At 41.2% G+C, this 12536-nt stretch overlaps 1 protein-coding gene across 1 annotated transcript; it reads left to right on the top strand.

Annotated features, from left to right (window-relative positions):
- Window positions 1-9549: 9549 nt before the first annotated feature.
- Window positions 9550-12138, top strand: cdkn1cb (cyclin dependent kinase inhibitor 1Cb). Its single transcript, XM_063063234.1, has 3 exons — window positions 9550-10253; window positions 10671-10801; window positions 11426-12138. Exons 1-2 carry the CDS (start codon window positions 9752-9754, stop codon window positions 10775-10777), a joined length of 609 nt encoding a protein of 202 aa, XP_062919304.1. The 5' UTR covers window positions 9550-9751; the 3' UTR covers window positions 10778-10801; window positions 11426-12138.
- Window positions 12139-12536: the final 398 nt, after the last annotated feature.

Genomic DNA, 12536 nt, shown 5'->3' with positions numbered 1-12536 from the left:
AAGATTCATTGACCTGAATTGAAAACTCAATTTCTGTCTTCATGCAAGCTTTCTGATCTGACAGTTACTTTGAACTTTTTATCTGTTTTCATTTAAAAAGTAGGAACTTGCCTTTCATGACCTAAGTACATAACATGATGTTTTACAGACATTGAAGATCATATAAAGTGTAAAATAATGTTGTAAAGTAGGAGATACAATTGGTAAATAATTTAGTACACACTAAATTCTCCCCAGTAACAATGGAATAATTTGCTTTGATGACGTTAGTTGAAGGATAAGCATTGGACAAGACCTTTCCTATTCTGGCAAATGTTTCAGAGTTTCTAAAGCCCAACTGAGACAGCCTAAATGTAATCTCATTAGAAAATCAGTCCAGGATACTCACAGTACAGAAAGGATGGATTGTGTACTGGAATCCCATGAGTACTGTAGGTCTTCAACTGCGCTGGGTCAGAGGGCACAGCAAAGCCATGCTATACTGTATTACCATATTTTATTCATCTTCCCACATGATACAAGGAAACTTATTGAGACACTATTTGTCTGTTTTTCAATTAAGTAAAATGTAACTATTGAGAGAAGATGCCTGAGATATTAAATCAGTGTTCATAACACTCTTGTTCTTGGCAAAACACTTCAAGGAGGTGCTTACTTTATCCAGAATCAGAATACAGTACAGGCCCTTCAGTGGCCAATGGTCTCTATCTGATTGGTAAAAGTTGCATTTATTTTGGTCAAGTAAAGGCTAGGCCATAATCATTTCATTCATTTTTGTATTGCTCCCATTTTAAGGAGTTTAATACACCCCCACTTTCTCTTGATGTCTGGGGTGTGTGGGGGTTGAAGTCCTTTGAAGTGGGAGAAGGCCTTATAAAGACATTACCACCAGGTTAGTTTCTCCATAATTTAAACTTTGTAATATTCAGTATCAATTCAAAATTAATTCGGGGGGCTCTGAGCATGACCTTGAAAAACTTCCTTAGTCCTCTGTTGAGTTCTGTGGCCTTGGCCAAGCTGACAATAAAGAACTTGTTTGGGAAAGTGCAACACAAGTGTGTTTAGTAACCATGGTATCAATACTGATGGCGCTGGCTTTGGATGAGATATGCACTGTCATTTGTGCCTTGGTTTTCCCATTTGCTTCTAAGGATTCATTGAAGGTACTGTTAGTGATGCTGTTGGAAGTCCTTTCAATGTCTTTCATATGTATCCCAGTATTCAAACCAATAAACAAGGGTTGATATGGCTTTAGATTTGTAGACAGAGAGCTTGATTGAGGTCTAGGGGTCATAATTTAAAAATGCCATGCACTGGATTTCCATAAGGAGAGCAGACATATTTAGTCTTGTGTGGGATGCCTTTGTCAATGTTTACTTTATTTGAAAGAAAACTTCTGGGGTAAACAAAATGCTACAAGTCAACTAATTCTTGTACTTCACTCTTGATACTTTCTGGTGACATGGGCTGCCAGGTTGATGTAAAGCTATTGTTCCCTCAATGTCGGTGATGAATCCCAGTCATATGCATGCATTTGAAAAGAAGTTTGCAATGTTATGCATGTCTTCCCTTGTGTGTGTCACAAATCATTACTTGATAAAGGGTCTCTGCCTGAAACGTTGACTGCTTATTCCCTTCCATAGAAGCTGCCTGACTTGCTGAGAATTTTGTATGTATTCCTCAAAATTTCCAGCATCTGCAGAATCTCTAGTGTTTAAATTCAGAAGTTGGTGACAAGTAGGCAACGTTGAATTTTTTCTCACTCACTCGGTACTCAGTTGCACCCTTAGCAGTGATACTTGCTGTCAGGAAATGGCCTGAATCTAACCATTACAGAAGAATGTGGAAATCATGAGTTTACAGGAGGTCTCAATGTTGCCATACATTATCAGTAGCCAAGCTTAAGTAGTTATCGCCAAAGAAGCTCATGGTTAACAGAAGACATCAGAAAGATCAACGAAGGTCACTATCAACTCCTGGTAATGCAATAAGATTTATTCTTTGATTTGTCTGGCTACAATTATCATGTCAATAGTTCCTCTTGCTAACAAAAAGCCACACTGAACTGAGAAGGATACTTCAGAAAGGGAAAAAAATGGGCAAAGTATTTGACAGCAGTGTGGAGAAGAGAGATGCCATCTCTTTTATAAGGGAAGCTCTATGGTAGCTCCCCACAGTCAAACTTACCCATCCTTTTGAAGATGTTGTCTATTTAGCATATACCAGGATTTTCTTCAGGTGTTAACTCTGATGCAATAGTCCACTGGTCAATAGTCACTAGTTTCAAGGATCCCTATTGCAATGGTATCCAAAGAGAACTTAGTTTTCTTTGCCTTTAAAACACTATAAAACTTACTGAGAGATTGGAGAGCAGGAGTGAGCATACAGATTGTGTATTGAATAGATGATATTTTGTGGCTACTGTGGTATGGACTCATAATCTTGTATTCAATGTCATTCAATGTAATTCAGTGACACCCATGCCCATTTTGGAAACATTGGTATGTGCTTTCTCCATCCAGCTTTGAGAAAAGCTGTCCTTAAGGAAGGTGATACCATCTGGGACAGCAAAATGACTAAGCTGAATGAGTTTGAACTACAGGTGTACTAAAGAGTCTCCACATGCCATGTATCAATGTATTGACTCAAAGCATTGACTATGCCTATGTCTCCACAGATGCGGCATGACCCACCGAGTTACATCAAATATACTGTTATGGATACTGTTGGGGGCTATGACCTACCAGAGAGAACCAGGTCCCTGGCACTAAGTCTGGCACTATCGCTCAGAAAGGCAGGGGTCAGAGGAGGAATGCAGTGGTAATAAGAGATTCCATAGTTAGAGAAGTTGATAGGAGAGTCTATGGACATGATAGAGACACCCAGATGGTATATTGCTTCCCAGGTGCTAGGGACAGAGATATTTTGGATTGTGTCCACGACATTCTAAAGGGGAGACTGAGCAGCCAGGTCGTGGTACATATTGGTACCAATGACATAGGATGTAAAAGAAAGGAAGTTCTAAAAAGAGAATTTAGAGAGCTAGGTAGAAAGCTGAAAAGCAGGATAGTCTCTGGATTGCTGTCTGTTCCACTTTCCACTGAGGGCAAGAATAGGATGATTTGTCAGATGAATGTGTGGCTGAGGAACTGGTGTAGGGTTCAGGATTTCAGATTTCTGGATCACTGGAATCTCTTCTGGGGAAGGTATGACCTGAAACCGAGAAGGACCAATATTCTTGCAGACAGGTTTGCTAGAGCTGTTGGGGAGGGTTTAAACTAATTTGGCAGGGGATGGAAACTGGAGTGATAGAGTGATAGGGCTGAGGATGCAGAAATTGGTTTACAAGTAGATGCAGTGTGCGGTGAGACCGTGAGGAAGGACAGGCAGATGACAGGGCAAAATTGCACTCAGTGGAAAGGGTTGAACTATAAAAAGGATGGCAAATACAGGACAGAAGGAGTTCTATTTGAATGTATGCAGTAAAGGAATAAGGTAGATGATCTTGTAGCGCAGTTAGAGATTGGCAAGAATGACACCATGGGCAACACTGAGTTATGGCTGAAAGAAGATTATAGTTGGGAGCTTAATATCCAAGGGTACATAATCTATTGAAAGGGCAGGCAGGTACAGAGGAGGAGGAGTGACTCTGCTGATAAAAAACAAAATAAAATCTTTAGCAAGAGCTAACATTGGATCAGAAGGTGTAGATTCTTGTGTGTCGAGTTAAGATGCTGCAAGGGTAAAAAGACTCTGATGGGAGTTATTTACAGGCCTCCAAATCGTAGCTAGGATGTGGTCTACAAATTATAGCAGGAGATTGAAAAAGCATGTCAAAGAAGCAATGTTACATCAGCCATGGGAATTTCAATATGTAGATATATTGGGAAAATCCAGTTAATGCTGGATCCCCAGAAAGTGAAGTTGTGGCGTGCCTCTGAGTTGTTTTTTGGAGCAGCTTACGGTTAAGTCCACTAGGGGATCAGCAATTCCGGATTGTGTTTTGTGTAATGAACCAGATATGATCAGGGAGCTTAAGGTAATGAAACTCCAAGGAAACAGTGATCATAATATGTTAGAATTCACCCCGCAATTTGAGAGGGAGATGCTAAAGTCAGATGTATCAGTATTGCAGTGGAGTAAAGGGAATTACAGAGCATGAGCTGGCCAATGTTGAATGGAAGGGGCCACTAGTCAGAATGACAGCAGAACATTAATAGCTGGAGATTCTGGGAGCAATTTGGAAGGTGCAATATAGATACATTCTAAAGAAAAAGAAATATTCTGTAGGCAGATGATGTAACCATGGCTGACAAGAGAAGTCAAAGCCAACATAAAAGCAAAAGAGGGCATTAGTGGGAAGCTAGAGGATTGGAAAAATTTTAAAAAGTAACAGAAGCCAACAAAAAAACCATAAGGGGACAAAAGATGAAATGTGAATGTGAGCTTGCCAATAATATCAAAAATGATACCATATATTTTTTCAAATAAGTAAAGGATAAAAGAGAGGTGAGAGTAGATATTGGACCACTGGAAAATGACACTGGAGAGATAGTAGCAGGAGACCAGGAAATGGCAGGCAAATTGAATAAGTATTTTGCATTAGACTTTACTGTGGAAGGTACTAGTAACATGCTAAAAGTTCAAGAGTGTCAAGGGGCAGAGGTGAGCGTAGTTGCTATTACTAGGAAGATGGTGCTTGGGAAACTGAAAGGTCTGAAGGTGGATAAGTCACCCGGACCTGATGGATTATACCCCAGGGTTCTAAAAGAGATAGCTGAAGAGGTTGTGGAGGCATTAGTAATGATCTTTCAAGAATGAATAGATTCTGACATGGTTCCAGAAGACTGGAAAATTCCACTCTTCAAGAAGGGAGAGAGGCAGAAGAAAGGAAATTATAGGCCAGTTAGCCTGACCTCAGTGTTTGGAAAGATGTTGGAGTTGATTGCTAAGCATGTGGTTTTGGGGCACTTGGAGGCACATGACAGAATAGGCCAAAGTCAGCATGGTTTCCTTAAGGGAAAATCTTCCCTGACAAATCTGTAGGAATTCTTTGAAGAAATAACAAGCAGGATAGAGAAAGGAATATTGATGGATGTTGTGTTCTTGGATTTTCAGACGGTTTTTGACAAAGTGCCGCACATGAGGCTGCTAAACAAGGCAAGAGCCCAGGGTGTTACAGAAAAGATATGAGAATGGATGGAGGATTGGCTGATTGACAGGAGGTAAAGAGTGGGAATAAAGAGATTCCTTCTTTTCGGATTGGCTGCCCGTGGCTAGTGGTGTTCTACAAGGGTCTGTGTTGGGACCACTTCCTTTTATGTTGCATGTCCATGATTTGGAAGATGAAATTGAAGCCTTTGTGGCCAAGTTTGCAGATGATATGAAAATAGTTGCAGGGACAGGTAGTGCTGAGGAAACAGAGAGACTGCAGAAGGATGTAGATTAGGAAAATAGGCAAAGAGGTGGCAGATGGAATACAACTTCGAGAAGTGTATGGTCATGCTCTTTGGTAGAAGGAGTAAAAGCTTAGACTATTCTCTAAGCAGGGAGAAAACTTTAAAAAATCTGAGGTTCAAACGGATTTGGGAATCCTTGTGCACGATTCCCTAAATGTTGTAGTTTGAATCAGTGGCAAGGAGGGGGAATGCAATGTTAGCATTCATTTCAAAAGGTCTAGAATACAAAAACAAGGATGTAATGCTGAGGCTGTATAACACACTGATGAGGCCTCACTTGGAGTATTGTGAGCAGCTCTGTGCCTCTTATTTAGGAAAGAGTGTGCTGACATTGAAAAGGATCTGGAGGAGGCTCATGAGAACGATTCCGGGAATGAAGGGATAATCATATGAGCAGGGATTGAAGGCTCTGGGCCTGTACTATCTGGAATTTAGAAGAATGAGAAAGTATCTCATTGAAATCTATCAAATGTTGAAAGGCCTAGATAGAGTGGATGTGAAGAGGATGTTTCCTTTGGTGAGAGAATCCAGGACCAGAGGGCACATCCTCAAAATAGAAGGTTGTCCATTTAGAACAGAGATCAGGAGGAATTTCTTTAGCCAGATGGTGGCAAAATCTATGGAATTCATTGCCAGTGGCAGTGGTGGAAGCCAGGTCACTGGGTGCACTTAAGGCAGAAGCTGTTAGGTTCTTAATTATTTAGGGTGTGAAAGGTAATGGGGAGAAGGCAGGAGAATGGTATTGAGAGGGAAATGGATCAGCCATGATTAAATAACGGAGCAGATAGGCTGGATGGTCTAGTTCTGCTCCTAAGTAGTATAGCCTACTCCTTGTCAGCACTGCTTGCGATTGCAATTTGGTACTCCATGAGAGGGAAACTTTTCAATGTTGCCTACAGTCTTTTGTGTCTTTATATATCAAGTCTGTGTGCCAACTCCTGGATTTCCCATGAGTTATCCTTAGCTATTCCAGATTTCTTTAGTAATTCTGCCTCTATATATTGCTGTCAGCTGCACTTGCAAAACTTCATTGTTGTTTTGCCATTCCCAAAACAGAGCCCAAGAAAACTCTCTCTCCCCCTCCCTCCCTCCCTCCCTCTCTCCCTCTCTCTTGCTCCCTCCCTCCCTCCCTCTCTCTCTCTCTCTCTCTCTCTCTCTCTCTCTGATTTTGGAAGGCCCTGCAGATGGTCATCTACATGGCATACTCAGAAACTTTAGGCTTCATCACCCAATATTATCACAGTTGATCTGACAGAAATGATGCCCAGATCAAGAGTTTACTGGAGCTTTATACTGCACTTTGAAGCTGGGCCACAAATGTGGCCTGAACTTTAATTTTAGTCCTTGATCAAGCCACTTCAGAGAAGCGGTAATATCTAGTCTGTCGTACTACTGTGCGTCCTCTCTTTCGACTCGCCCACCAACGGGGTCTGTGCGAAGTATAAGCTACTATGCACACGTTCTCGAACTGAGAATGTATTATAAAAGGAAGACTGGTTATCCATGAATGTTGCATCTCAATGTGTTCCGTGTGGATTTCCATCGTGTGGGGGATATTTCAGCATTGCAAAGTCGTCGGGAATGCTATTTGACCTCTTCCAGTTACTCTATTTATTGTGTGTTCTACTATCATAATGTCATCAAAGAACTTCTATCAAACTAGTCCTACTATCATATGCCTTGGACTAGTTCCATTGCTTTAGAAATTTCTTATTTCATTATTGTTGCTCTGAATTCCTGAAACGGTTTTTGTTAAATATATAAAAAGCTGCCCCCACATTTGCATGAATAAAATATTTTTCGCTGTTTTTTTTATATTAATGAATGACTGAACACTTGTTCTCTTTGTTTTATTAAACTCCATGTTAAATCCATTCACATTAAAATCTACCGAACAGCTTCGAGTCTGAAGGAGATGCTCACCACTCCGTCCGGTTCTGTATTGTCAGTTTAACCAGTGTACCACTTACCAAGTGCCATTGACCGACTGTAAGTACGACACGAGAAATCGTCATAGTGAAACCTCAGTTAGATTAGATTTTTTTTAGATTACGGTTTGAATTCGAACTGAATTGATCATCTTAAATTAATTACTAAAATTCAACCTTCCAAACACAGAACAACATTCCCAAAGCATTCTAAAGGCGGGAGAAGCAATTTCTAATCGTATTTTTAAAGAATGTTTTCCCTTGGATACTCTACCGTCTGTTTCCACCTGGAATCAGTTATGTTCTACTTGAGATTTATAGTGCAGTATTGGTTGAGTCACGAGATTTGCAGAGATGGTAAAACAATTTATTTCCATGTCTGCGATTATTTTTTGAGTGGGTGGGTCATGCTCCATCTATTTATAGTCTATTTTTGAAGAACGGTTCCTCTGCGTTGCCAAGACTCGTGCCAGGGATCTTATTTTTTACAAGATAGTAGAAAACATTTGCGGATTTAAACGGCATATTGCACAGCAATCCCAATGCATTTTAGCCGATGTCTTTGAAACATTTGTGATGTGTGCCCGAGCGCCCAGGGAGGGTTATGTGTTTATCTGTGAATAAAACAATTTGGTAGAAGAAGCTGTCTGTTGTCATTTGAAGCTGGAGATTCAGAACTATTAATAATAATCCGCACTACCCCGCCTTCTGGCTGCATAATTATAATGTTAAAAATGAGGATAATTTGGTGCAATTTTACAAAATCTACGTAAATTTCCAAATCCTGGTTATTCATTTCCGGATGTTGCGGAGTTACTGGCAATATTGCATCAGGCGATGGAAATACTGCGTGTGTGAGGTGGACAAGGTGGGGTTAGCTCGGTGAAGACAGGACAAAACCCCGATTAAGGGGCGGGATTACTGCCGGGATTGGAGGGAAGGTGGTGGAAAGATGGGGGCAGCGCCTTCTTTATCAGTATATGTGCGTCTTCTTTAATAATAATTAAATATATAGATAGCTCAGTACCGGACTGTCTTCAATTTCTTTGTAACCGGAGGAATCTGTCAAACTGTGATACGTAACCGTGGGGATAGAGAAGGGAGATCGCTAATCAGCGATGATGTAGTCGCGGGAGGTGTGTGTTTGAGTGTGAGTGTGAGTGTGTGTGTGTGTGTGGGGGGGGGGGTGGTCGTCCTCCCGTTTAGGGAGTTTGTCCATGTAAGGAGGAATTTTGTGCAAAACTCGGCAACAATACCGAATTGTATCGTTCCCCCCCTGCCCCCCCCAGCACAGCGTGAGGTGCCTAGGGTCAGTTTCACTGCGAGAGAAAAAAATAAAATGACCCATGTGTCTAAGATGAGTATTTAAAAAAAACAATTTGTACAGTTTTCAAATGTGACAAAGGAACATGTTTTTTTCTGGATTTGTGTTTACTTTAGTTAAAGGTCTTTCTGCATTGTAATCAGACTCTACAGGAACAGAGTATTGTTTTGTCTACCAAAACTAAAACTATAATTAACGAGAACCCTTCCATATGTTTTATTTACTATGCAACTCATAAACACTTTTTAAAATCCATGCTTAGATGGAAAACACCTTTATTGTGCACTTTACTAGAAAACGCACTAAAAAGGGTAATGCAAGGGTTAACGGAGTTTCTTCATATCACAATACGTAATAATCAGGAGAGTTTATTAAATATACATACGCATAAACTGGACATGGCTATTTTACCTGTATTGCAATCAGATTGCTGCCAGACAAAAAAAGGGTCGCGTATAATAATCTAATTGGTTTGATAACCTGGTTTGCAGCTGCAAAATTGTTATTGTAGCTGGTGTGTAGTGATAGAGATTTAAAAGGCCGGTGTCTGCAATACACATTGTCCTCACTCAGCAAGTCTGCAATAGCATAGTAGATTCTGGCGTAAACAAAGAGAGCGCGGGGCTGCCAATCAAGACAGGCGCACCCTTCCTTCCTTCTCCACCTACTGGGTCTCTGCCAATTAATATGAGTGGCAGATGCAGCAACCAATCGGAGGAGGAGAAGTTGTTATGTAAACGGCCAATCGGAAGACCGAAGTTAGGAGGCGATGTAGCCAATAGGAGCGAAACGGTGTGGCTATGACGAACCCTTGTTGGTTAAAAGGCATCGAGGTGGTGTTACAGACAAACATCGCAAACGCGGCACCGTAGTAAACGGACCAAAAAATTTCTCCCTTCTTTTAAAAAAAAGAAATCCTGCCCCACGACTGTGCTTCTCGTTCCATTTAGTTATTGCTATCGCTGACTATTTGCAGAAGGAATCCCTGGTTGGTTCTGCATTTTGCTGCGCTCGTTTGTGTTCGGGTTAAAGTGCCCGCTATGTCCAGCGTGCAGCAGCTCTTCAGCAGCAGTTTGGAGAGGATGACGACGAGGAGAGCATTCCCTCACCAAGCTAGTACCGCCGTCTGCAGGAGTCTCTTCGGACCCATTGACCACGAGGAGCTGCGCCGGGAAACCAAGAACAAACTGCGGGAGATCAGCGAGCAGGCCCAGCAGAAGTGGAATTTCAACTTCGCGACGGACACCCCGCTGGAAGGAGGGGAGTACCAGTGGGAGGAAGGTAGCGACGTGCCCGGTTTCTACCGGGAGATCATCCAGAAGGGAAAGGTCCGCCTGCAGTGTCCGGTTGTCGAGTCCTGCAGCTCGGAAAGTGAGAGTAGCGGTTCCGCCGTCCTGGACTCCCCGGAGATCGTCGACCGATTGTTAGGGCTGGAAAGCAGAGAGACCAACCAAGAAAACCGATCGGATAACTTGCACTCAGGAATTAAACCAAGCAGACTAGCATGCGCGCGGAAAAGGGGATCTACTGGGCACATCACAGGTGAGAGGGAATTCCTGACCACATCTACACCTCCTCGTCCTTCGGCTCGTTAGTGAACACTTTTTAAAATATCGTTTACCTTGCGGACGTTTGCATTGTGGCTTTTTCTGGTGGTTGTTATTTAGAGGATGAAAGACGAAAAATTCCTCTATAATGTAGCCGCAATTCTTCTCCCAGAGAACTGCTTACACAGCAACTTTTCGTCCAGTGAGGAAAGCGAGAGATCTGCGCTAACAACCCGATCTAATAATGTTGGAGTTTATTACCTTTACTTTAACATTTAAGAATTAATTTCACCCAACATGTTCGCGTGTCTCCTTTAGTTTAGAATTTATTTGTTTTGTATATAACTTGTTTATAGTTTGGGAAAAAATGCTAGATTTAAATGTGTGCGTGTGTTTTTTTTTCTCTGATTAGATTTTTTCGCCAAGCGAAAGAGGACGATCGTGGCCAAAGCTTCGAGTGAGAACGGGTCTGTTTCTGTTCTGCCGGGAGAACAAACTCCGCGCAAGAGAATACGATAAAAAAAAAGGACAACATAAATAAAAGTTAGTAGATCGCGTGTCGAACAACTAGAAATCATGAACTGGGAGAAAAACAACTACGGGGTCGGACATGAGCAATGGCTCGTAGTAGCGAGTAGTAAACAACTTGGTCTTTTTACGTCAGGCCAGTGGGGCGAGGTTTGAGCTGTCATTGTCCCGTGACTCTGATCAGTATTTTGTGAACTGCAGTAACCGAGCGCAGTTGCAGCTGAAGTCTCGAGTCAGCTGCAACTTTTTTTTTGCTTGTTTATTTTTAAGGAACAGTGCTGTAAATGTAAATTTACTGATTGTGGGAACGGTGGATGAGTTAGCACCATCCATGTGGAAATTAACTCGCCTTGGAAAGTGGAAATGATTTTTATGTCTCCGCCTCGCGATATTATTAAATATTTTAGGATCTTAAAAAGTTATAAGTGCAGCAGTATCTCCCGGGAGCCAGTGACGTCAGAGCCGTGTGTGTGAGCTGGGGGAGGGGCAGCATGCGACGTCACGGTGCCATCGGATTAAGCTGACTCACCACTAATGAGGGCGCGATCTGGTTTAGTAATGCCATTGACAAATCTGATGTATGCTTCGAGACCTGGATACTAATACTGTTTTCTTTCTCTTCTTCCGTTAACCGTGTAGTTATTTGCACTCTACGTTTTTGTTCTTGGTATGATGAAAGAAGTGGCTGACAGGGACCATCGCCATCCTTGCTGTTCCTAAAACTGATCAAAAGAAGAGGACTCTGACCCGAAAATCAGAAGAGTGGATGACTGACCGCCTTTCGATTGTGTAGTATGCATATACAGTAAATGTAGCAAACCAGCCCCCCAGTGGTGGAAAAACCACTGCAGCCAGTGTTATGGAGCACAGCCAGCAATTTAAATCTGAACATTTTGTATCTACACTGGTTTGAAGTGTAATGCTTAACAATGAATATATTACGGGGAAAATTAAGTTCTAAATAGTGCTCTGCTGATAATCTCAGTACAACTCGAGATGTAAATTTGTAAATTACAAAAGCTTATACTAACTTATATTTCCTATTTATGTTAAGAATGGTTTCATCAGTTTCTGGCACCCAGTGAGCTCCCTTTGTTTTGGGACCAAAAGGGCATTCTTGCTTTATGTACAAAGTCTGTAAATAATGTTTTTTAAAAATTTTTTTTAGTTTGTGTCTTGCGTCCACATCTTGTTTGTAGCCAAAATGTTTAGTATACTTGAAGGTTGAGCATAGGGTTCCATGTTTTTTTTTTGTTTCTGAGCCGTTCATGTACCACTGCCACTTTTGTGTTGGTAAAATTTGGAAAAACAAAAACATCGCATTTTGCAGCTGAATAAATGAATACAGTTTATATTGTCGTGTCTCGTTTTACCTTCTTCACATTTGTCCAGTAAGAATAATTAGAAACTTCAAATTTCACTTTTTGTGGCTGGTTTTAACAATGAAATTATTAAGGGTATATTAACAGTTCAGACTTCAGTTAGCTGGATTGTTTCAAAACTGCTTTAATTCCTCGTTGCCTCCTTGCATGTTTAAAAAAAAACACTGAATAGGTTTCAGTATCAAGGTGGATCAATGAGGACCTGATTCGCAATTTCAATATTTAAAAATTGGTTGGTGGTTCTTTAGCATTCGATGCTGAAAACTGCAGAAATTGGCCAGTCAGCTTATAAAAGCATTTGGAAATAAGATATTTTGTATTTTGCCAGTAAGGACTTGTGTAAATATAAGGCAGGTCTGAATGAAAGA

The sequence above is a fragment of the Mobula hypostoma genome, chromosome 11 (genome assembly GCF_963921235.1).
Source record: "Mobula hypostoma chromosome 11, sMobHyp1.1, whole genome shotgun sequence".
Lineage (NCBI taxonomy): Eukaryota > Metazoa > Chordata > Chondrichthyes > Myliobatiformes > Myliobatidae > Mobula > Mobula hypostoma.
Note: the sequence above shows the minus strand (reverse complement) of the source record. Positions and strands in the feature narration are given on the sequence as shown.

What these genes read in the sequence shown, in the direction of transcription:
- cdkn1cb (XM_063063234.1), top strand. Translation starts at nt 9,752, where the DNA reads ATGTCCAGCGTGCAGCAGCTCTTCAGCAGCAGTTTGGAGAGGATGACG. An exon ending in ATCTACTGGGCACATCACAG is followed by an intron (nt 10,254 to 10,670) that starts GTGAGAGGGAAT and finishes TTCTCTGATTAG; the next exon opens with ATTTTTTCGCCAAGCGAAAG.